Source organism: Salmo salar, chromosome ssa23, assembly GCF_905237065.1.
Source record: "Salmo salar chromosome ssa23, Ssal_v3.1, whole genome shotgun sequence".
Classification (NCBI taxonomy): domain Eukaryota; kingdom Metazoa; phylum Chordata; class Actinopteri; order Salmoniformes; family Salmonidae; genus Salmo; species Salmo salar.
Window position 1 is genome coordinate 34,601,112 of NC_059464.1, and position 23,307 is coordinate 34,624,418.

The 23,307-nt window shown below is 41.6% G+C and overlaps 1 protein-coding gene and 1 long non-coding RNA gene across 4 annotated transcripts in view; one reads left to right on the plus strand and one right to left on the minus strand.

Annotated features, from left to right (window-relative positions):
- The window catches only part of LOC106584453 (transcriptional enhancer factor TEF-3), a 35,568-nt gene extending 23,332 nt beyond the window's left edge, over positions 1-12,236 (plus strand). Inside the window, exons 5-13 of the mRNA XM_014169810.2 lie at positions 841-852; positions 1,660-1,776; positions 1,918-1,940; positions 4,495-4,556; positions 4,719-4,849; positions 5,115-5,288; positions 9,189-9,329; positions 10,483-10,635; positions 11,240-12,236. Of these exons, the coding sequence (XP_014025285.2) occupies positions 841-852; positions 1,660-1,776; positions 1,918-1,940; positions 4,495-4,556; positions 4,719-4,849; positions 5,115-5,288; positions 9,189-9,329; positions 10,483-10,635; positions 11,240-11,353 (927 nt within the window). The 3' untranslated portion in view covers positions 11,354-12,236. The remainder of the gene's footprint in view (positions 1-840; positions 853-1,659; positions 1,777-1,917; positions 1,941-4,494; positions 4,557-4,718; positions 4,850-5,114; positions 5,289-9,188; positions 9,330-10,482; positions 10,636-11,239) is intronic.
- A 7,912-nt stretch (positions 12,237-20,148) lies between these two features.
- On the minus strand, positions 20,149-23,144 carry LOC106584467 (uncharacterized). Of its 3 annotated transcripts, none has more exons than XR_001323751.2 (4): positions 23,026-23,144; positions 22,704-22,810; positions 21,013-21,114; positions 20,149-20,875 (listed from the first exon to the last, which is right to left on the minus strand). It is a non-coding gene; the product is annotated as an uncharacterized lncRNA (long non-coding RNA). The 3 variants fall into 3 exon arrangements; XR_001323752.2 differs by having other exon boundaries at positions 20,149-20,885; XR_006761512.1 differs by having other exon boundaries at positions 20,149-21,114.
- Positions 23,145-23,307: the final 163 nt, after the last annotated feature.

A 23,307-nucleotide genomic window follows, 5' to 3' on the forward strand; every position in this document is an offset into this window, starting at 1 on the left:
GGGCTTTGAAAAAGCACCCGCTACCAGTACGGCAAGTGCCGCTGGCTGCTACTCAGCTTTCTTGACTTGATTAATGTTTTGCCAACACACGGCTAACCTTCATTTAACCAGCTAAACAGCTGTTCTTAGTGAAAATGTGTTTGGCGTTACCTTTCTAGCTACTAGGCTATATGTTAGAGTTTACACTTCCTCTTCCAATTATATGGATGTGGGAGGTCAAAATAATAATACAAAATGATCAAATCCATTCATTTTAAGATGTTGATTACCTCTCCTTGCCATTCACCTGATAAGACATTTTTTATTTGCTAACATATGATGGGGGTCCCTGGGTCACCGTTTTTCCTGGGCAAGAAAAGGTTGAAAAAGCCTGTTTTAAAGTGTGAAGTTGTGTTGTGGGGAGGCTGTGGTGCTGCTTGGCTGTAGCCATGGTGTTGTTCTAAAGCCACAGAGCTCAGATCATCAGGAAGGCTTCCTATGGACTTCATGTTATTTTATTCTCTTCTCTAGGTTTGATTCCATGAAAAAAAGTACTCAATATACCATGGCCTTGATATCCATGAATTCGATATGGAATTACTAATGGTTCCCATTCCTAAATCTCAGTACAAACAATATGGAGAGACAAAACAATGACAAACAGAGAATGGGTTGTATTTAATAGCACCCCCTTAATTCATGTGGGTGTTATATGGAATGCTTAGTCCTATGATGCATGTCTACAAATGACCACAGTAAATGTGGATACGCTCCAGCATCCCTGGCCTGAGGCTTGCTGTGCACGATATGAACAATTGCATTTGTCAGGAGAGAAATTAATTTTTGTATTGTTCCTTCCAGGCATTTCATTTGGTAAGTATCTCAATAAAAGTGTTCCTGTTTGGTGGGTGAAAGCTTTCCAAACACCTCCCGTCCCCAGCACTTTTAGTTTACATTTCTCACAGCCGACATGCACGTAAACACACACACAAGACAACACAGCTCTCCGTCACCTTGGACGGTGGCCACTGGGCCACAGCTGGCAGGGCCCAGCATTGGTCACAAGGCATCCTCTGACAGGCCTTTTTAAATACATCTTTCTTGTAACTGAGAACACTACCAAATGTACTCCCCATATTTCAGCTATGCCCTGGTGTCAGCTGGTTCTGGGAACAAGATTGTGCCGTGTGGCCTAGCATTAAGTGACTGAGAGTGTTGGTAGTCCTCGATGAGTTGGAAACTGCTCAAGTCGGCATGATGGAGACACGCACAACAGAACAATAACACTATACCACAGACAGGAATGACTGCTGTTTCTGGTAGCCACCATGTCACCTGTTTATTGTTAGCATTTAGCCACAAACTAGCTTGATCATTATTATTAGCATAGAGCTAGCCCTCCAACATGCTCGACCCAGCTCCCACTGTGACCTCTAGCAGAGGCATAGGCCACTTGTCAACACCCCCCGGCCTCTGCCAAGGCAATGAACCTTACTCTCAACCCACAGGGATCTTGACTGCAATATCACCCATCCTCCCAGCCCAGCCTCTATGATCAACCTGGCTTTCCCCCCTCATTTCCCACCCAACAAACAACATAACGAGGCTAGTATTCCCACAGGGTGCTGACTATAATGGAGAGCGTGTCTGACCCCTGGGCTTTGCTGTGTGTGTCTGCAGGACCAGGCTGCCAAAGACAAGGCCCTCCAGAGTATGGCCACCATCTCCGCCACTGCCTTCCAGAACAAGATGGCTCTGCAGGGGCTGTCCAGGCCGCCGTACCCCACTGCCGGTGGCGTGAGTAGTGTGCGCAGACAGACAGAGACAGACACACCCTGTCCTTGAGCAACACTGGGGGATACATATACAGTAGAAGGAGAGGTGGTGTCATGTAGAGTGTATGTAATAAAATATGTTTCCATGTTTTCTTTTTTCCAGTTTTGGCATGGCGGTCCTGAAGAGTAAGTTATAACCCTGTGTGTGTGTGTGTGTGTGTGTGTGTGTGTGTGTGTGTGTGTGTGTGTGTGTGTGTGTGTGTGTGTGTGTGTGTGTGTGTAGGGCTGTTGCGGCGACCATATTTCTGCAATACCGGCAGTCATGAGTCATGACTGGTAAACCACGGTAATCTCCTCTTATGCACTCTGGACATGCGTTGGTACTATCCATCTTATGCACTCTGGACATGCGTTGGTACTATCCATCTTATGCACTCTGGACATGCGTTGGTACTATCCATCTTATGCACTCTGGACATACGTTGGTACTATCCATCTTATGCACTCTGGACATGCGTTGGTACTATCCATCTTATGCACTCTGGACATACGTTGGTACTATCCATCTTATGCACTCTGGACATGCGTTGGTACTATCCAACTCGCTAACGACCATCAGGTCACTAATGGCCTGGTACCCAGCGCTCTATTGTCCCTCTAACCACGACATCAATGCAAAATCACATCAAACACATCAAAACAGTATGTGCTTTTAAAACTCACCTTACTGTGATCGATCAATTTGAAGAAAGAAGTTCAACAACAGTTTGAAACAGTGGAAAACATGGTTGTTGTGGATGTTGTTTCAAAGCCAAACCCAATGAAATGGACAGCTTATGCATAGGCCAAAATATGTAAAAAAAATAAATAAAAAAACAGAATTACTGCATATTACCCACAGCAGGAATATATATATATATAACAAACAAAAAAGATTTAAGATGTATTTGGTACATAATTGGTCTAGCCTATACTTCAAAATGTAAACAATTCTAGTAATGGCCTTTGAGTGTGAACTGTATTATTGTGCATACTGGATGTACTGGTTACCTTATGCTATACTCCAAACGTTCTGTATAGTCTGGGAGAGAACGTATAGGCCTAGGCGATGCTGTTGATTAATGGATTATGCAGTGCGACTTACAGAGTTAGCCTAAAATTTGTGAGTTTTTATTTGATTTTGAAAATCCTAATTATTTTTATTTTCAAAATGGCTGACATTACCTTCAGGTAGAAAGTCTCACCACTGTGCGTTTCCATCTTCTTCATTCCTTTCTCAAGCGCGCAGAGAGAGGGTGTCAACTGTTTCATTAAATATGTTTTGTTGTGAAAACGTGGTTACTAATGTTTCCAAACAGATTTCACTTTGTTCCCCAAACTAAGTACTGGGTAACTACAGGAACAGGGTTGGAGAACCCATGGCATACAGAGTTTGGCCAAATTGGGCAGAATATCAGCTGTCATGCAGCAAATGGTTGCAAGCCCTCAAAAAGTGTTTGATGCGTGGAGTGAAATAGGCATTCTTATAAGGTGTAACGAAGACGCAGTGAATCAGGAAGCCGGTGAGTTTTATATGAACGCACATAGTGCCACAACAAACAACCGTAGCATCTTGACATGAAACAATACTGCCTGATGGGTGACAACAACGGAGTGCTAGATAAAGGAGGAGTGATCAGGGAAGTGATGAAGTCCAGGTGCGACTAATGATGAGGCGCATGTGTGCGTAATGATGGGTTGCCAGGACCGGAGGTTAGTAGACCGGCGACGTCGAGCGCCGAGGGGAGGAGCAGGAGTAGATGTGACATAAGCCCAGGAATTTCTATATGCAATCCCTTGTGAAAGAAGAGTTTTGATGGTTGCCACTAAAAAGAGAAGGATCCCAACTGCTACTTTTTCCAGTAATCAATATCCTAGAGCCGCATCATGCAGCACATAAATGTTTTGACTTCTAAGACATTCTAAGGTTTGTATCATTTCACTAAAGTTGCCAAATAACTCAAAATCTAGCGTACATGACCTTTCAAATGGTCGCTTTTCCGCTCAACATAACCACTTCATATGCGCTCTGGAATGGGAAAAATATGATTTATATTTTATTCAGCCTTGGAAAAATATTTTTCTTTTCAGCTAAGTTCAAATATATACTTCTTACTATAACATGTAAAGTAATGGCAAGGGACTTAAGCATATCTTGTCAGCTAAATGAACTAGCCTATATCATGGAGAATAGCCAGATTACATACAGTAGGCCAACTGTTCTTCTGAAATACATTTCCTTCATATCATAATGTTTCTTTAAACCTGCCTAAAATAAATAATGGATTTGTTGTGGTGGTGTATATTATTAAACTGTAGATGTTCCAAAGGCCCATCAGAGGCTTGTATGTGTGGAGGCCTGGAGATGCTAAACATGTTTATATTAATTAAAGGTCAATTACCGTGAGACCTGCAGTCATTTTCATGACCATAACCAGCTGACAAAATGTCATGATCCCCTATGCGTGCGTGCGAGCCTGTCTTACTGTCAGTAAAAAGGCATAGGCCTACTACCACTGAATAAATAGAAATCACAATCTGTCAAAACTGAATGTGACAGAGTGACATCTTAACAAGTTTATTTAAATGGCACTTTCGTTAATGAACCCGAGCCCCCAGTGTGTTTAAGGGTGTGTGTGTGTGCTCGAGGGGTCAGGAGGGTCAGAGTGTAATGTGTCTACTGCCTGTCTTGTCTCTCCAGCATTAAGCCCTTTTCCCAGCAGAGTTACGTCATGCAGACGTCCGGCCCACCCCCCATAACAGGTGGGTTCTCAGCTTCCCTTCATGTCCCCATGTGTTGACAGACGTTGTCATGGTCTGCAAGTGATGAAGAGCTCCAAAAAAGCTCAGAGAAACTGACTGTATGCAACATTTTTCAAACCTATTGTATGTTCTGTTACTCTGCACCCCCCTCCTCTTCTTCAGGCTATGAGAGCATGGCAGGCCTGTCCATGTCACCGGGCGCCCCCCCGTGGCAGGGGCGGAGTATCGCCAGCTCCAAGCTCCGCATGCTGGAGTTCTCCGCCTTCCTGGAGCAGCCTCAGGACCCAGAGACCGTGAGTAGTAATTTAGTAGCTACTCGCCCTGCCTAATAAGCCTCCACATTCATATTCATCTCACTTAGTTGATAGGGACACTTTCAGTGCTCATCAATGTAAAAGTTTGAGACATAAAGAAAAACAATATCTCTTCCTTTTCATCCAACCCTTTCCTTAAAGCTGTAACGTGAACTTCCTCACACCATGACTGCATCTTGACCATGAACTGAATCGGTGCTCTGAGAGTAATAAACATCTCTCTCTCTCTCTCTGTGTTTTCCAGTTTAACAAGCACCTGTTTGTGCACATCGGTCAGTCCAACCCCACCTTCAGTGACCCTTACCTGGAGGCAGTGGACATCCGGCAGATATATGATAAGTTTCCTGAGAAGAAGGGAGGGCTGAAGGAGCTGTTTGAGAAAGGGCAGCCAGACACTTTCTTTCTCGTCAAGTTCTGGGTGAGTCCAAGCAGAATCAAATCCGAGGTGTGTGTTAGTGAGCACATTGTAGTGTGTGTGGGTGAGTCTCTGCTTTCTGAATAGAATCATGGAAAGGGACTTGAAACAAAGAATCAGTCGCAGCACAAAAGGGGAACTGGGAGAGTATTTTTGTAAGGTAAAGGTTTTTGTAGCACTCCTCAGTTGTTAATGACCTAAATGTGTTTGGTGTTGGGATAACTTTAGCACTGGAGCTAAAGGAATTTAGTAACGATTTATGTTTGAAGCAAATGAAGTCATTGATTAAGACCTGGCTGTTTTCTGCCCATGGGTACAGTGGGTAGAGGGCACATTGTAGCGTGTGTGACCGCAGCCTTTGGTGCGAGAGTGGCAGGGCTTCTCTTTCACTGGGGAAATCTGAGCCTGGGCACCTGTCCCCTCGCTATTAGGCTGAACCCACCCCACACAGATCCACTTATTTATAGGTCCCTCAGAGAGAGAGAGAGAGAGAGGGAAAGAGAGAGAGAGAGAGAGAGTGAGTGTAAGGGAGAAAAGTGTGTTGTATTACGAGGCGCTGGGATGCAGGGGTAGTTAGAAAAGGACATGAGAGAGAACAGAGTCCACTGTGTCCATCTCCTCTGACCACTTCTTTGCCATGTAGATAACTTACTTCAGAAACAACTTATGCAGGCTCTATTCTGCAGAATGGAGATTTTCAGAGCTTGATTATCATGTTTCCAGTCACACCTTTACATCCCAACTCTATATTCCATTATGATCTCTCCCCTAGTTGGCTTGTACATGATGTGTTAGTCACCCTCACATGCTCTTTTGTGCAGTTATTTATTGTAGAGAGATAAAAGACATTAGTGAGTGACAGAAACCCATTGTGTCCAACAAGCCATTCATCAATAGGACACCCGCTTACTTCATGTCAGAGCTCTGATAGACTCCAGCACCCATGACATACAGTACCTTCAGAAAGTATTCACACCCCTTTACTTCATTTTTTTTCCTAATTTTGTTGTTACAGCCTGAATTTAAAATGGATTAAATTTAGATTTTGTGTCACTGGCCTACACACAATACCTCATGTCAAAGTCTTGTAAATTAATTACAAATGAAAAGCTGAGATGACTAGAGTCAATAAGTATTCTGCACCCCACACATACAATTATCAGAAATGTTCCTCAGTCGAGCAGTGAATTTCAAACACAGATTCAACCACAAAGACCAACAAGGTTTTCCAATGCCTCGCAAAGAAGGGCACCTATTGGTAGATGGGTAAAAAATAAAAAAGCAGACATTGAATATCCATTTGTGCATGGTGAAGTTATTAGTTACACTTTGGATGGTGTATCAATACACCCAGTCACTACAAAGATACAGGCATCCTTAACTTGGTTGCCAGAGAGGAAGGAAAGACACTCTGGGATTTCACCATAAGGCCAATGGCGACTTTAAAACAGTTTAATGGCTTTGATAGGAGAAAACTGAGGATGGATCAACATTGTAGTTACTCGAGAATACTAACCTAATTGACAGAGCGAAAGGAAGGAATCATGTACTGAATAAAAATATTCCAAAACATGCATCCTGTTTTCAATAAGGCGCTAAAGTAATACTGCAAAAAATGTGGCAAAGAAATGAACTTTTTGTCCTGAATACAAAGTGTTGTGTTTGGGGAAAATACTACATAACACATCACTGAGTACCACTCTTCACATTTTCAAGCATGGTGGTGACTGCATTATGTTATGGGTATGCTTGTCATCGGCAAGGACTAGGGAGTTATTTTTAGGATAAAAAGAAACGGAATAGCGCTAAGCACAGGCAAAATCCTTGTTCCGTCTGCTTTCCAACAGACAAATTCACCTTTCTGCAGGACAATAACCTAAAAGACAAGACCACAAATACACTGGAGTAGCTTACCAAGACAACATTGAATGTTCCTGAGTGGTCTAGTTACAGTTTTGCCTTAAATTGGCATGGAAATCAATGGCAAGACTTGAAAATGTCTGTCTAGCAATGATCAATAACCAACTTGACAGAGCTTGAATAATTCTTTACCCAGAAAGACTCACAGCTGTAATCGCTGCCAAAGGTGATTCTAACATGTATTGACTCAGGGGTGTGAATACTTATGTAAATGAGAGCTTCCTGTATTTCATGTTCAATACATTTGCAGAAATTTCTAAAAACATGTTTTTACTTTGTCGTTATGGGGTATTTGTGTGTGTGTGTGTGTAGGTGGGTGACAGAGAAATCTATTTAATCCAGTTTAAATTCAGGCTGTAGCAGCAAAATGTGGAAAGTCAAGGGTTATGAATACTTTCTGAAGGCACTGTATGCAGCGATCCCAGACTGACTGGAGAAACAAGCCCATATGACTGCTGCTAGTGCCAGATGCATCACTTCAACATATCTTATTATAGTGGGTCTGATTTTCCTGAGGGGGCTCTCCAACTTTCATGACACCCATGACAAAACACACACAGACAAACAATCAACCAACATTGAGTGCAAAAAAGAAATAAAAATACAGCAACCTTATCTGAGGTGACTTATACCTCGTTTCCTTCTTCCTCCTTCATAAAGTGAGAAAGAAAACCCAGTTCCATCGAGGCGGCCAGCCAGCCACCCGGGCATGACTTGGGGGCGTCCTGAGGCTCTGGCTAGTTGTCATGGCGACGGTGACAGGCTGCTGGCCCGTCTCCAAAGCTATGGCATTCTAGATTGAATTTCCAGCTCCCCGGCCGGCCCTGCCTTCTCCCCACAGCGCCCGTGGCCCTGTCCTAACGGATTGTCTCGCGCCTTTGAAGTGCCCGGAGAATCCGATTTGAGCTGGCCCTTGTAAATTGTTACACAGGAGCCTGGCCTGGCTGATCTAATCAGCCAATTGAGGGCTGTTGATTATAATTGGATGAATTCCCTCGCAGGCCGTTAGGGAAGTGGGGAGCGCAAGTTCGGGGAGGGTCACTGAGTCCCGGGGATGAAGACAAATGAGAGAATCACAGGAGCGAGGGATGAAGACGAGGAGCGGGGCGATGAAGAGAGGCTGAGCGCTGTATTAATGGCCCATTAGGAGACAAGGGCCTGAGAGGGGAAAAGGTAAAGCCCTCTGTCTGTACTCCTACCATGACAGAGATGACGCCTCGTCTCGATGTAAAATATTATATAGGATCAGATTACCATCACCCCCATCATTCCCTTAACCATTAGGAGGGATACAAATATATCTGACCCAGTATCAGTGACTAGGGGCAGATTCTGCCTTAGACAGACATGAGGTTGGATGCACCTGACGAAGAGAGGGTCCCGTCTGGCACTAACGCCACAGCTAGACACAGCATCTTGGGAATGCAGAGGCTGGCTTGGCAGCCTAAATTAAGTCAACACAGGCCAGGCCAATAGATGCTGCTTGGCTTTGCAGAGCGTTAGCCGCAGGCTTTGTTGAGCCGTCACACATTTTGGGTAACACGTTTTCAGAAAGCCAACAGACACACACACACACACACGTTTCCTTGAAACAATGTCTATTAAATTAGAAGAACCGGACATTACTGAAAGAGAGCTTGATGTATAACAACTGAAGTAGATTTCTGTTGAGGTTTTTGATTGAACTGTCCAGAACTAAAAATGTCTCATCTTAGACTGGCAGGTTGCAGGTTGTTCGAACAATGCCTTATCCTCTTGCTAAGACTGACAGGTTGTGTGTGTGGCCTGTGTGGACATCCTATCTTTCCTGTACTGTCCTATCTGTTCAATAAAAGATAGGGGGGGGGGGGGGTTGTTGTTGACTGTGCGGTTCCTCTCTCTCTCGTGCAGGCTGATCTGTTATTGTTGACTGTGCGGTTCCTCTCTCTCTCTCGTGCAGGCTGATCTGTTGTTGTTGACTGTGCGGTTCCTCTCTCTGTGCAGGCTGATCTGAGTGCCAACCTGCAGGAAGACAGAGGTTTCTTCTACGGCGTGTCCAGTCAGTACGAGAGCTCGGAGAACATGATCATCACCTCCTCCACCAAGGTCTGCTCCTTCGGAAAGCAGGTGGTGGAGAAAGTAGAGGTGAGAGAGACACCAGAAGGATTACTCAGTAGAGACTAAAAAGTACTTAGAAATACATACCATAGATGTAGATACATTAACAGAAATGGATTATGTAGAGCTTTGAGTCCAGGATTGGCATAAAAAAATAGATGTTTTAGACCTGTTATCGCTCCACACTTCGCTGACTCTTGACTGCTGATAGAACACAGGTTCTAGTATGCTGGTAGACTTATTTAACCAGGTAAGTATTTGACCTGGTACTAAAATATAAGGGGATTTGAATCATTGACAGTTGAACTGATAGGCGGTCAACATTTGAGGTCAATGACTGTGATTATTATCCCTCTCCCTCTGAGAAGGAATAATGATTCAACTCACTATTCACTACTCTGTGGTCCAGAACAGACCATCACAAGACAACACGTACACTCCTCACCCTGACTCACCGTGCGTGTCCCAAATGGCACCCTATTCCCTGTTTAGTGCACTACTTTTGACCAGAGGCCTATAGGCCCTGGTCAAAAGTAGTGCACACTAAGTAATTGGATGCCATTTGGGACAGAACACTATTGCTCTGTGTTGCCTGTCCACCACAGCATCACTGTTATCCCTACAGAGATGCGTTGTACAACACTCAAACACATATTCACACGGATATGAGGGGAAGCCAGGCCAGCCATCTACTATAATGTAATGACATTCAACAGTGATTATGGTAGCTATTATCTATAGGCTATATTTAAGCAATAAGGTATCTCGGGTGTTTGTGGTATATGGCCAATATACCACGGCTAAGGGTTGTTCTTAAGCACGACGCAACACAGTGCCTGGATACAGCCCTTAGCTGTGGTGTATTGGCCATATACCACAAACACCCGAGGTGCCTTATTGCTATTATAAACTGGTTACCAACGTCATTAGAGCATTAAAAATAAATGTTTTGTCATACCCGTGGTATACGGTCTGATATACCACGGCTGTCAGCCAATCAGCATTCTGGGCTCGAACCACCCAGTTTAAAATTAGTGTTATCTATCAGGTACATATGACATACCTTTTAATTTCATCTATGAAGACTAATGTATTTTCAATGTGATCTCTAGGACCATGTCCTGGTATATGGAACATACAGTATATCATATATTGGATACGTGTATGTGTGTGTCCCCAGACGGAGTATGCGCGGTTTGAGAATGGGCGCTATGTGTTCAGGATCCACCGGTCCCCATTGTGTGAATACATGATCAACTTCATACACAAGCTCAAACACCTGCCAGAGAAGTACATGATGAACAGTGTACTGGAGAACTTCACCATCCTACAGGTAAAGGAGCACACACACAATTACCATCTATCATTTCAAATATTGTAGCAGACAACTGTTCACTTGTCAACCACCTGCTTGAAGAGCTTTCAATACAGAAGCAGAAGAGGTTGAGAGCAAGGAATGGGAAACGGGAGCAAGGAGAGTACCACCATAGAAACAATGTGGTCATCGATATAAGGGTTCAAAGTCACTGTCCATTCCATTGGCAACTGCAGTCCAGACACTGACCATATTGAACCCACACAGCAGACCACATCGCAACATGTTATTAGGTTCTCAAAGGGCTGATTTAGCCCATATTAAACATGAGCTGCACACACACACACGTATCAATGCTATGGATTATGCAACAAGTGATTCTTTCAGGGATAGGACAATGATATGGTGAAAGTATTGTTCTCAAAAGGAGCTCATGCATTTTGACAGTTTGCTTTTGTGTAATTGCTTGTACCACTCTGTCAGTGAGAGATGAGACAGACCTGTATGCAAAATAATAAACTCATTTGTCTTGCTTAAAAATGTATATTTTTGAGAAATGTGTGTAGTAGTATTATAGCTAGTGGCGTAAAAGGACTGTGCATGTGGGTCTGTCTCTCTGCAGGTTGTGATCAACAGGGACACACTGGAGACGCTGCTGTGTATAGCCTATGTCTTTGAGGTGTCTACTAGTGAGCATGGAGCCCAGCACCATATTTACCGGCTGGTCAAAGACTGAGACAGCGCTGTGGACAGAAAACCACTATAGGCCAACAACACCCAAACCATGGACAATCTCCTCTGTAAGCTGCAAGCACCATACAATTGTCTGTCAGGACCCAAAGAAGCACTGGGCGGGTTGCTTGCTCACTGAAACTACTGTGGAAGAGTTGGCTTGGGAGCTGGAGTGAACTATACCACTGTGTTATGTGAAAGAGAGGAGCAGAGGGTGGGAACCTTCATTGTGGTTTATCTGTATGTACAAGAGGAGCCAAATGTCAAGACGATGCATGAGAAATAGTTATTTTTCATCTCATATTACTAGTGCTTGTTTGTTTTTGATTTAGTTTCATTTTACACAGCTGCATGAGCGGGATTTGTTTTTTGTCCATGGGCTCCACCTAGTGACTTCTAATGTATATTACACACAGGGCAAGAGGACGAAAGGAGAACTGGAAAGCAAGACTGCACATTTATAGCATTGTTTTGGTGCTAATGTTTGTATTATTTGAGTAAAAATATGTACAGTACCACAGCCATCTCCCCTGAAAAATAATCTCTATTGAAGAAAATAAGAGTGAAGATTATGATTTAAATAAATATTGTATCCACCTGGTTTGATGATCAAATGAAATTGAGCACAACTCGCATACAGTAGATAACTCTGCTTGAATCTGGTTTGAATCTGCTATCTGTAATTGAAGATGACTAGCTACAGTATGAAGAAACTGTTGTAATCTATTTTTGGCACTGAACTGAAGTTTAAGATGGAAATACCCTTCACATATCATACATAACAGATCATGTTTCTTGATTTTTGTTCTTAATGTGATCTATTGAGACTAATATATGAAAATGTCATACTACAATTGTTATACCTGTAATAAAACGATACAAATGAATTCTCAGGTAAGTTTCAAACATAACGATATAAAATACATCCATGTTGTTGGGGCTCCTGAGTGGCGCAGCGGTCTAAGGCACTGCATCAGTGCAGAGTGACGATACAGCAAAAATGTGTGTTTCTGCTACTTTCGCGGTAATTTGACCATATTAGCTCAGATGCCGTGTTCGAGACCATCAAAACCGTAATGTATCATCGGTAAATTGTGACTGACTGATCTACAAATGATGAGTAGTTATTTATGGTGCAAGGTTATTTGTAGATCAGTCAGCAATGTCGAACAAGCCCATTGTGATCGACGCTAGAGCGATACCAGAGACAGAAGATGAAGTGAGACACCTCAGGTCGTCACTAGTTACCACAGTCACAAAGTCAGAAGGCCCGCCTACTCGACCAATCAGTTGAGGGAGTGTGATGACACAAATAAATGTGGAAAAGGAGCCCTTAACATGAAATCCGCCAAAACACGACATGGTATCAAGGACAAGATTAAACGAGTTACCATTCCCCACATGGCAGTTTCTTGTCATTGTTGGTAGCTATCTGGCCATTCAGAATCACAACACACCGGTCTTCTGCCCCATTGAAGCGTGCATATTCTTTTCGTGAAGTTGTCAGTTTACCCATCTAAACAGTGCCTTCAGAAAGTATTCATACCCCATTACTTATTCCACATGTGTTACAGCTTGTATTCCAAATGGATGAAATCGTTTTATTCTCTCACCCATCTACACACAATACCACATAATGAAAAGTGAAAGCTTGTTTTTAGAAATGTTTGCAAATTTAATACAAATGTAATAGAGAAATATCTAATTTACCTAAGTATTCACACCCCTGAGTCAAAACTTTCTAGAAGCACCTTTGGCAGCGATTAAAGCTGTGTCTTTCTGGGTAAGTCTCTAAGAGCTGTGCACACCTGGATTGTGCAACGTTTGTCCATTATTCTTCAAGCCTTCAAATTGATTGTTGGTCATTGCTAGACAACTATTTTAAAGTCTTGCAATAGATTTTTTGTATCTCACCCACTAAGAAACATCTTCTTGGTAAGCAACTCCAGTGTATATTTGGTTGATTTGTTGTTGATCCATCCTCAGTTGTCTTCTATCACAGCCATTAAAGTCTGGAAGGTCACCATTGGCCTCATTGTAGTATATTCCTGAGCAGTTTCCTTTCTCTCTGGGCAACTGAGTTAGGAAGGAAGCCTGTGTCTTTGTAGTGGCTGGTTGTATTGATGTGGTTGTATCGAAAGTGTAATGAATAACTTCACTATGCTCAAAGAGATATTCAATGTCTGCTTTTTTATTTATTTTTTACCCATCTACCAATAGCTGCCCTTTGCAAGACAATGGAATGTGTTTTAAATTCATTGCTCGTCTGAGGGACCTTACAGATAATTGTATATGTGGGGTACAGAGATGAGGTAGTCATTAAAAAAATCATGTTAAACTCTATTATTACACACAGAGTGAGTCTGTGCAACTTATTATGTGACTTGTTTAGCAAATGTTTACTCCTGAACTTATTTAGGCTTGCCATAACAAAGGGGTTGAACACTTATTGACTCTAGACATTTCAACTTTAAATGAATTTGTAAAACATTTATTAAACATAATTCCACTTTGACATTATGGGGTCGTATGTGTAGGCCAGTGACCAAATATCTAAATGTAATAAATGTTTAATTCAGGCTGTAACACAACAACATGTGTAAAAAGTAAAGGGGTGTGAATTCTTTCTGAAGGCACTGCATCTCTCGAGTTCGTTTGAGGACCAAGTAACTAAATACATTTGGGAACAAGAATTGGCAACGTCACTAAAGTTCCTAACATTGAAAAAGGACAAAAGTTTGGCGCAAAAGGATGAGTTGTCTTTACTTTTTGAGATAATAGCTAACTTTTGCTACTCTCATCTAAAATTAGCTAGCTAAGGGATTCCATTCCAAGCACAGAGTTATTCTATTTGATAGAGCAAAGTTGTTTGTTTCCCTACAACCCTTTCATTCTAATAGTAATATGTCACACTCTTGATCTACAACAGATGCATAACCTTAGACAGGAAAAAAAAACTCAGTTGGGTGAGTAAAAGTTTTCAATTCCATGGTGTTCCCAAGTTGTGGGCACAAAGATGAATGAATGCCACCATTGGAAAGACAAACAAAAGCCAAAGAGAAATATGCTGCTGGAATGAACTAGAAGGCAGTATGTTCAAAGACAGATCATTTCAGTTCATTAATGTTGAAGTACTAACTAACAATGGAATGTTTCTTAATGAAGTTGAAGAAGATGGGACTTGAAATGGGTGCACTTATTTCAAGAGTATGTAGGCTAAGTGGGATTAGGGTGGTGTTTCCCACTTACACTGTAAAGAGCTTTGCGTTTCTAGAACAGTGGCATGTAAGTCCAATCAAAAGTTATTACATGTTTTGCTGTACAAAGACAGAAACTGGTAAAAAAAAGACCAAAAGGTGGACTTCAAGGCTATAATAAACACTGCCCACGTTATCTGTGTTCCTGGTTTTAAGGTAAAGTATATCAACCTACTGTTGGTCAAAGTCGAAGGCTGCGTTTACTCAGGCAGCCCAATTCCAATTAAAACGTTCTCATCTCAATATGTTAAATAGTTAAATAAATAAATGCCCATAGTAAGTTCCTAAGTGCCAAATAAAGTAGTTATTTTAAATCAGTTTCTTAAGTCAGCCAAACCGTTTATATTAAATCTGCCAAAAATCTTCCAATTTCAAAAATAAACATTTTGGAGAACATTTCTGTGAAACTGTACGTTTTACTTGTAGATTTCGAAAATAAAAATCTAAAATCAAGCTGTGTCGATTTGTTTGTGTACAATGCAGCTATTAGAGTAGGCCTAAACCAATTTTGGGTTAAGACAAGTAATTATGAGTAGGTGCAAACATCATGAGAAGCTTGCAAGCTGAGTTTGAATAAGAGATCAGATTACCACTTTACATTTAGAACGAATAGTTGGTTTTATTATGGCTAATAAATAACCAAATCATTGTTGGATCACTAGATAAAATAAATGGTTTTTATCAATTGTGCTGATCAATAGGAAATGCATTACCTCTTTCAAATGAATATGTAGCTTAAAGTGGTGTGCATTTGTATTTATTTTTGCAATAAAGATGTTGATGCTTCAATAATACACATTTACAATAGGCCAATATCTAAAAATACATACAGCCCTAATGACAGATGCCACATCATCTGAGGAGTATGTGTTGTGCCTGCTATGGTTGAGACACATCATAATCTTGAATACACGGTGGGTGTCATGTTTGGCTGATAAATTTGACTAAAATTGAAATGTAAACTTACAAATGGTACCACAAAGAAGGTTGTCCACCCATCAGAGAATGTTGTCTTAAATGGGAATACACATTGTTTAAAATTATATTGGCAGTCTTCCATAGCTGTCACACCCTGATCTGTTTCACCTGTCTTTGTGATTGTCTCCACCCCCTCCAGGTGTCGCCCATCTTCCCCATTATCCTCTGTGTATTTATACCTGTGTTCTCTGTTTGTCTATTGCCAGTTCGTCTTGTTTGTTCAAGTCAACCAGTGGTCTGTGTCTCAGCTCCGGCTTTTTCCGGTCTCTCTTTCCTCGCCCTCCTGGTTTTGACCTTTACCTGTCCTGACTCTGAGCCCGCCTGCCTGACGACCTGTACCTTTGCCCCTCTCTGGATTACTGACCTCTTCCATACCCTGAGCCTGCTCACATTGTGGATTTTTTGCAGGTTTTGTTGTCATATTTGTAGTAAATGGTTCACCTTAAACAATGAACTTACAATGCACATGAGGAGCCACACAGGGGAGAAATCATATCCCTGCCCGATTGTGGCAAAACATTCAATCAGAGTGGAACTCAAATATCCCAGAATGATCCACACAGGGGAGAAATAATAACATTGCAGTCATTGTGGCAAAAGCTACAGGCACTATTTGAAAATGCACATTTGGGTTCACACAGAGGAGAAATCAGGCTATGTTACTGCCCTGATTGTGGCCAGGCTTCAATCCGATTGGACATCAAAAGATACACATGAGGACTCACACGGGAGAAACAGTGAGAGTTCTATTAACCTGAGCAGTGGTGCACCGGTCTGTGGCCTGTAACATGAACTGGCAAAAGCGTTGAGGGAGGAGTGCCCTTCTCTAATAGAACAGTAAACTGCGCCATTTGGTCATTTTGTCAACAAGGCAGCATAGCACATCATCCAGAAACATACATCTCTTTTCCATAAAATATACAATGTGTACAAAACATTAAGAACACCTGCTCTTTCCATGACATAGATTGACCAGGTGAAAGCTATGATCCCTTACTGATGTCATTTGTTAAATCCATGTCAATCCCTGTAGATGAAGGGAAGGATTTTTAGGCCTTGAGACAATTGAGACATGGATTGTGTATGTGTGCCATTCAGAAGTTGAATGAGCAAGACAAAAGATTTAAGTGTCTTTGAATGGGGTATGGTACACCGGTCTGTGTCAAGAACTGCAACACTGATGGGTTTTTCACGCTCAACAGTTTCCCTTGTGTATCAAGAATGGTCCACCCCCCCAAAGGACGCTTTCGACATCTTGTTGAGTCCAAGCCCCGACAAATTGAGGCTGTTCTGACGGAAAAAGGAAGGGGTACAACTCCATTTTAGGAATGTGTAATTAATGTTTTGTACACTCAGTGTATGTTCAAATTTTATAACTTTGTTTTCATTGTAACGGCAGATAAAGCAGGCACTTTCATGTGAACACAGATTGCCAATTACTCCACGTGCTTAATCTAGCCTAGGCTACGTCACCTTTGTTTTGAGCAGACTTCGCGGTGGGTTTTGAACAGGGCACCTGGCTCACGCTCGGGAGGCAGCCCGGTTCCAAAACGAAAGGAGTTTGCACTGAGTGAAAAGATAATTCGTTTACATCATGTACATTTTATCCACAACAGAATAAATGTTGATAACCTTGTTCATTAAGGTGTCTCTACCTGCTCTCTTCTCTCTCTATTTTGACAGTGTTCCATGATCAGTCTTCTATCTTGTGATGCTAAAAAGCTCCATTGAACAAAACGTCGGATGAGAAATAACAAAGCACAATTAAACATTGCAAATATCTAAATGGTTGGTCTAATTAGCGATCCGTACAATTGATATGTAAAATCTAACAATTGATATGTAAAACAATTTATGTCTAAAGGACTCTAAACGCCCATCAAGAGGCATTTCATTGATCTAATTCCATTCCTCCTGACAGAGCTGGTGCAACTGAGTCAGGTTTATAGGCCTCCTTGCTCGCACACGCTTTTTCAGTTCTGCCCACAAATCTTCTATAGGATTGAGGTCAGGGCTTTGTGATGGCCACTCCAATACCTTGACTTTGTTGTCCTTAAGTCATTTTGCCACAATTTTGGAAGTTTGCTTGGGGTCATTGTCCATTTGGAAGACCCATTTGTGACCAAGCTTTAACTTCCTGACTGATGTCTTGAGATGTTGCTTCAATATATCCACATAATTTTCCTCCCTCGTGATGCCATCTATTTTGTGAAGTGCACCAGTCCCTGCTGCAGCAAAGCACCCCCACAACACGATGCTGCACCCCTGTAAGGGGTGCGTGACTGGCTGCAGGAAAGTCAGGCGCAGGAGAGCAGAACTGGGTAAAGACCGGAGCAGTTTAATATGCAAAAAAACAACGGCACCCAGAACAACAAAATATGGGTACAAAATAACCCATTGCGAACCAGTCAGAGTGCACAAACACTTTACATCAAACAATTTCACACACAGACATGGGGGGAACAGAGGGTTATATACACGACAAGTAATGAGGGAATGTAAACCAGGTGTGTGGACAAAACAAATGGAAAATGAAAGGTGGATCGGCGATGGCTAGAAGACCGGTTACGTCGACCGCTGAATGCTGCCCGAACAAGGAGAGGAACCGACTTCGGCGGAAGTCGTGACACCCCGTGCTTCACGGTTGGGATGGTGTTCTTTGGCTTGCAAGCTTCCCCCTTTTTCCTCCAAACATAACAATGGTCATTATGGCCGAACAGTTCTATTTTTGTTTCATCAGACCAGAGGACATTTCTCCAAAAAGTACGCTCTTTGTCCCCATGTGCAGTTGCAAACTGTAGTCTGGCTTTTTTATGGCAGTTTTGGAGCAGTGGCTTCTTCCTTGCTGGTTGGCCTTTCAGGTTATGTCGATATAGGATTCGTTTTACTGTGGATATAGATACTTTTGTACCTGTTTCCGCCAGCATCTTCACAAGGTCCTTTGCTGTTGTTCTGGGATTGATTTGCACTTTTCGCACCGAAGTACGTTCATCTCAAGGAGACAGAAGGCGTCTCCTTCCTGAGCGGTATGATGGCTGCGTGGTCCCATGGTGTTTATACTTGTGTACTATTGTTAGTACAGATGAGCGTGGTATCTTCAGGCGTTTGGAAATTCCTCCCAAGGATGAACCAGACTTGTGGAGTTCTACAATTCTTTTCTGATTTCTTTTGATTTTCCCATGATGTCAAGCGAAGAGGCACTGAGTGTGAAGGTAGGCCTTGAAATACATCCCCAGGTACACCTCCAATTGACTCAAATGATGTCAATAAGCCTATCAGAAGCTTCTAAAGCCATGACATAATTTTCTGAAATTTTCCACGCTGTTTAATGGCACAGTCAACTCAGTGTATGTAAACTTCTGACTCACTGGAATTGTAATACAGTGAATTATAAGTGAAATAATCTGTCTGTAAATAATTGTTGGAAAGATTACTTGTGTCATGCGCAAAGTAGATGTCCTAACCGACTTGCCAAAACTATAGTTTGTTAACAAGAAATTGGTGGTGGTTGAAAAACGAGTTTTAATGACTCCAACCTAAGTGTATGTAAATTTCCGACTTCAACTGTAAGTCTGGCAATGTGGAGAAGTGCAGGTATAGTGAGGGGAAACTTACCAGTTTGGTCAGGGCCAGCATGAGGGATAAAATTGATCCTGTGTCGTGAGCGTAGCTAAACTTCTTCGGGATCGGTGTCCCGTCCACGGGACAGTTGAGCTAACGTAGGCTAATGCGATTAGCATGAGGTTGTAAGTAACAAGAAAATTTCCCAGGACATAAACATATCTGATATTGGCAGAAATCTTAAATTCTTGTTAATCTAACTGCACTGTCCTATTTACAGTAGCTATTACAGTGAAACAATACCATGATATTGTTTGAGGAGAGTGCACAATTTTGAATATGAAAAGTTATTAATAAACAAATTAGACACATTTGGGCAGTCTTGATACTAAATTTTGAACAGAAATGCAATGGTTCATTGGATCAGTCTAAAACTTTGCACATACACTGCCGCCATCTAGTGGCCAAAATCGAAATTGCACCTGGGCTGGAATAATACATTATGGCCTTTATCTTGCATTTCAAAGATGGTACAAAAAAATACAAAAGAACGGTTGGTTTTTTCTTTGTATTTTCTTTTACCAGATCTATTGTGTTATATTCTCCTACATTCTTTTCACATTTTCACAAACTTCAAAGTGTTTCCTTTCAAATGGTACCAAGAATATGCATATCCTTGCTTCAGGGCCTGAGCTACATGCAGTTAGATTTGGGTATATCATTTTAGGCGAACATTTTTAAGTTAAGTTTGAGCATCTTAGCAATAAGCATTTTTCTAAAAGGCTGTCAACATCCTACAAGGAAAGAGACACTTAATCAATTATACAATCATTAACCAGATTATTCCAGATACCAGACTTCGATGAAAGATAACTCAGTTTTAGAATGTTGTCATTGATGAGAATGAATATACAAATCTATTCACATTCAGAATGTACTTTGTTTAGACATCCAGTCTGTATTGTACTTTCATGACCAGAGACAAATCTTTAAAAGGCAGAAATCTTCAAAAGGCACAATATTTATTTATTCAGAGTGGTACATGCATTCACACAGTCTTGATTTATAGGATCCTTCCCACTATATGCTATGTCAACTCATAAAATCCCAAGTTAACAATTAAAAGTTTATAGAAAAATTGCACTTGCCCACATATGAATATTACAGTTTATTAAATATTCTACATCTGTAATGTTATCAAATAAAACTATTTATATAGCACATTTCTTACAAGGAATACATTTCACGGTGTTGAGACGTTGACTGGGGTAAAAATGGGGCACAGATAACGAAGGACATCAAGGCATTCAAAATGGCTACAGAGATGGATGGGCAGGAGTCAAGGCTTTTGGTCATGGGGTCTGGGATCCTGGGTGCCTCACCGGATGGTCTGGTGGTAGATAGCCAGAGTGGGCACCACAGCAGTGGTGGAGGTTAAGTGTCCCTATGGTGCAAGGGGCCTTAACATTGAAGAGGCAGTGAAGTCGAAGGATTTATATATCCAGAAGGGAGGGTCTTACAGCCTCCGTGAATACCATCCTTACTGGCAGCAAGTTAAGGGCAGCTCCACAACACTGGAAAGGACACTTGCTTATTCATTGTGTGGACCACCAAAGCCTCCGTCACCATCCCCATCCAGCGTGACAACCTCTGGTAGACTCCTATTGCTGGACTAGAGGAGTTTTTCAAGGACCACATGCTCCCAAAGTTGGCACTGCAGCAGTGAACATCTGTAACCAACTTGGAAATAGTTTTTGCACAAATAGTTTTTGTTCCTACTTTGAGGTTTTCTTCCAATCCGTTTTTCAATGCATATACAAATTCTATGTTTTACACAATATTGTATCATATTTGATGAGTTACTGACCTGTTCGTCCACAGGCTCGATGTGCTGTCGTCTCCACAACTGGATCACACTGGCACAGGATGTACATGCACCAGATGGTCTGAGGGATGCACTCCTGTTGGTCTGAAAAACAAATATACATTTGGTCAGTGGTGGGTCTTTTTCAATGCTGTATCAACATCTTTATCATGACAGAAAATGCATTGTTTATCATGTCACAAACCCACCATGGGACAATGTGACAAGTGGTACCTAAACACCAATCCTCACGCCTCATTGTTTATTCTTGTTTCCCAATAAACAGCTTCTTCAGACTTGATTATAGTATTGGTAAAATAGACTGGGCTTTGGTCTATCTGCACAGCTAAAATCTGACTATGTGGATGGGACATTTCTGCTGGAATGGAGGAATTATCTGTAATGCTCAACTAGATGATCAGGACAATCTAGGGTACCATTTGCATGAAGAGGTGAAGTATTGCAATGAGTCATACGACTGTATGTCACGGCTGTCGAAAGGAGCAGACCAAAGTGCAGCGTGGTTGTAGTTCCACATTTTATTAAATCCGTGAAACTTTGCAATACATAAATAACTGAAATGACAAAACAACAAACTGTGACGCAGAGAGAAACAAACACTACTCAAAATATAATAACCCACAAAAAACAGGAAGAAAAACCCCTACTTAAATATGATCTCCAATTAGAGACAACGAGGACCAGCTGCCTCCAATTGGAGATCAACCCAAAAAACAACATAGAAAAACTAGAACTTAAACATAGAAATACAAAACATAGAAAAACACAAAACACCCCCTGTCACGCCCTGACCTACTCTACCATAGAAAATAACCTGTTACTATGGTCAGGACGTGACACTACTTCTGATTCAAATTCTCAAGAGGAAAGTTAAAACTCTCAGCCGTGAGGTCACTGAAGAGGACCAACAGTGATAGGGGATCATCTGAAATGGACTGACATGCAGTAATGAAACAAAGGATTTTGGGGACTGGCCAGCAGCCCACAATTTCTACATCTGTGCCATGCGATGTTTGTAAAGGCAACATTTCACTGCTGTGTCAGAATTAGACTCCGGCTAGCTTAATTAACATCCCTGCTGACATGTATAGCTAAATTCACCAGTCATTTTTGATTAGTCATGTACAACAGATGCACTCGTGGAACAAAAACATTTGTTTTATATGGGAAAACATTGATCCCATAAGTTCGTTGTCAACTAACTAGTCAACTTTAGCTAATGTAGCTAACTAGCCAACCAAGGTGCCAACTAACTAGCTAGATAGTTAACATTAGCTTATCATTTTTGCAGTCAGACTTTTCTAAGTGGTGACATGCTAGATAACCAACTATTCTTGCCATGGCGCCAGCATAACGTTAGGTAGCAAGTCTGACTACACAAACAGTGAGTTAACCTTAACTAGCAAGCTAAATATCCTTTCCCTGGTGGGCTAACGCTAGCTAGCATGTGACCACTTGAACAAGTAGCTGGCTAAATCACTAAATACTTGTTAATAAAAAAGTAACAACAGTCATTCTGGTAGCCTATACTGGTTTTAGTTTTACTTGTAAGGACGGTAATGTGCGTTGTACACGTAACACATTCGGTGGATATCTAGCTAACATTCATAAGCACCTAGCTAACTGCAGAGTGTTAACTTAATCAAAATTGCTCATTAGCAACCATTGCTTACCTAATCACACGGCTCCAGCGACGCTTTGGAAAACGATCAAATGCATGTGTGCTTATCAAAGTAGTGGTTACAATCCGGCGGTGCATAACACAGAACCATCCTTGTTTCTGATCGACAGAGAGACCTAAGGTTAGCTAGTTCGCTACAAAGGAGAGAGGGTAATGAATTTTGTTTTATCAATTTAAAAATGTTAAGGTAGCTAGCTAGGTAATTAGCAAAATTCTAAACAAGAATACACACGAGAAACACTCAATTATTTACACAAGAAACTAAAAAGGCTATAAAAGGCTACCTGTCGACGAGTTTGCATTGAGAAATGTACCTTGAGTGATGATGTTAAAGCTTGCAACAAGATGTGAAGTTCCGTATGATAGCCACATTAGCGGCTAATTAGTAATTACAGGCAAATATATTGATAAAAGTTACCTTGTCCGAGAGAGATTTGCACGGTTATCAAAATGTCACGCCAGGGTAAGCCTACATGAAACACAGACCTTATATGAAGTAGTTCTAAAATCCCCAATGCAAAAATGAATGGTGAAAAAACGATTGGAAACATTTTCGGGTTTTACTGCCAGGTTTGATGCATATTATGATTCTGTGG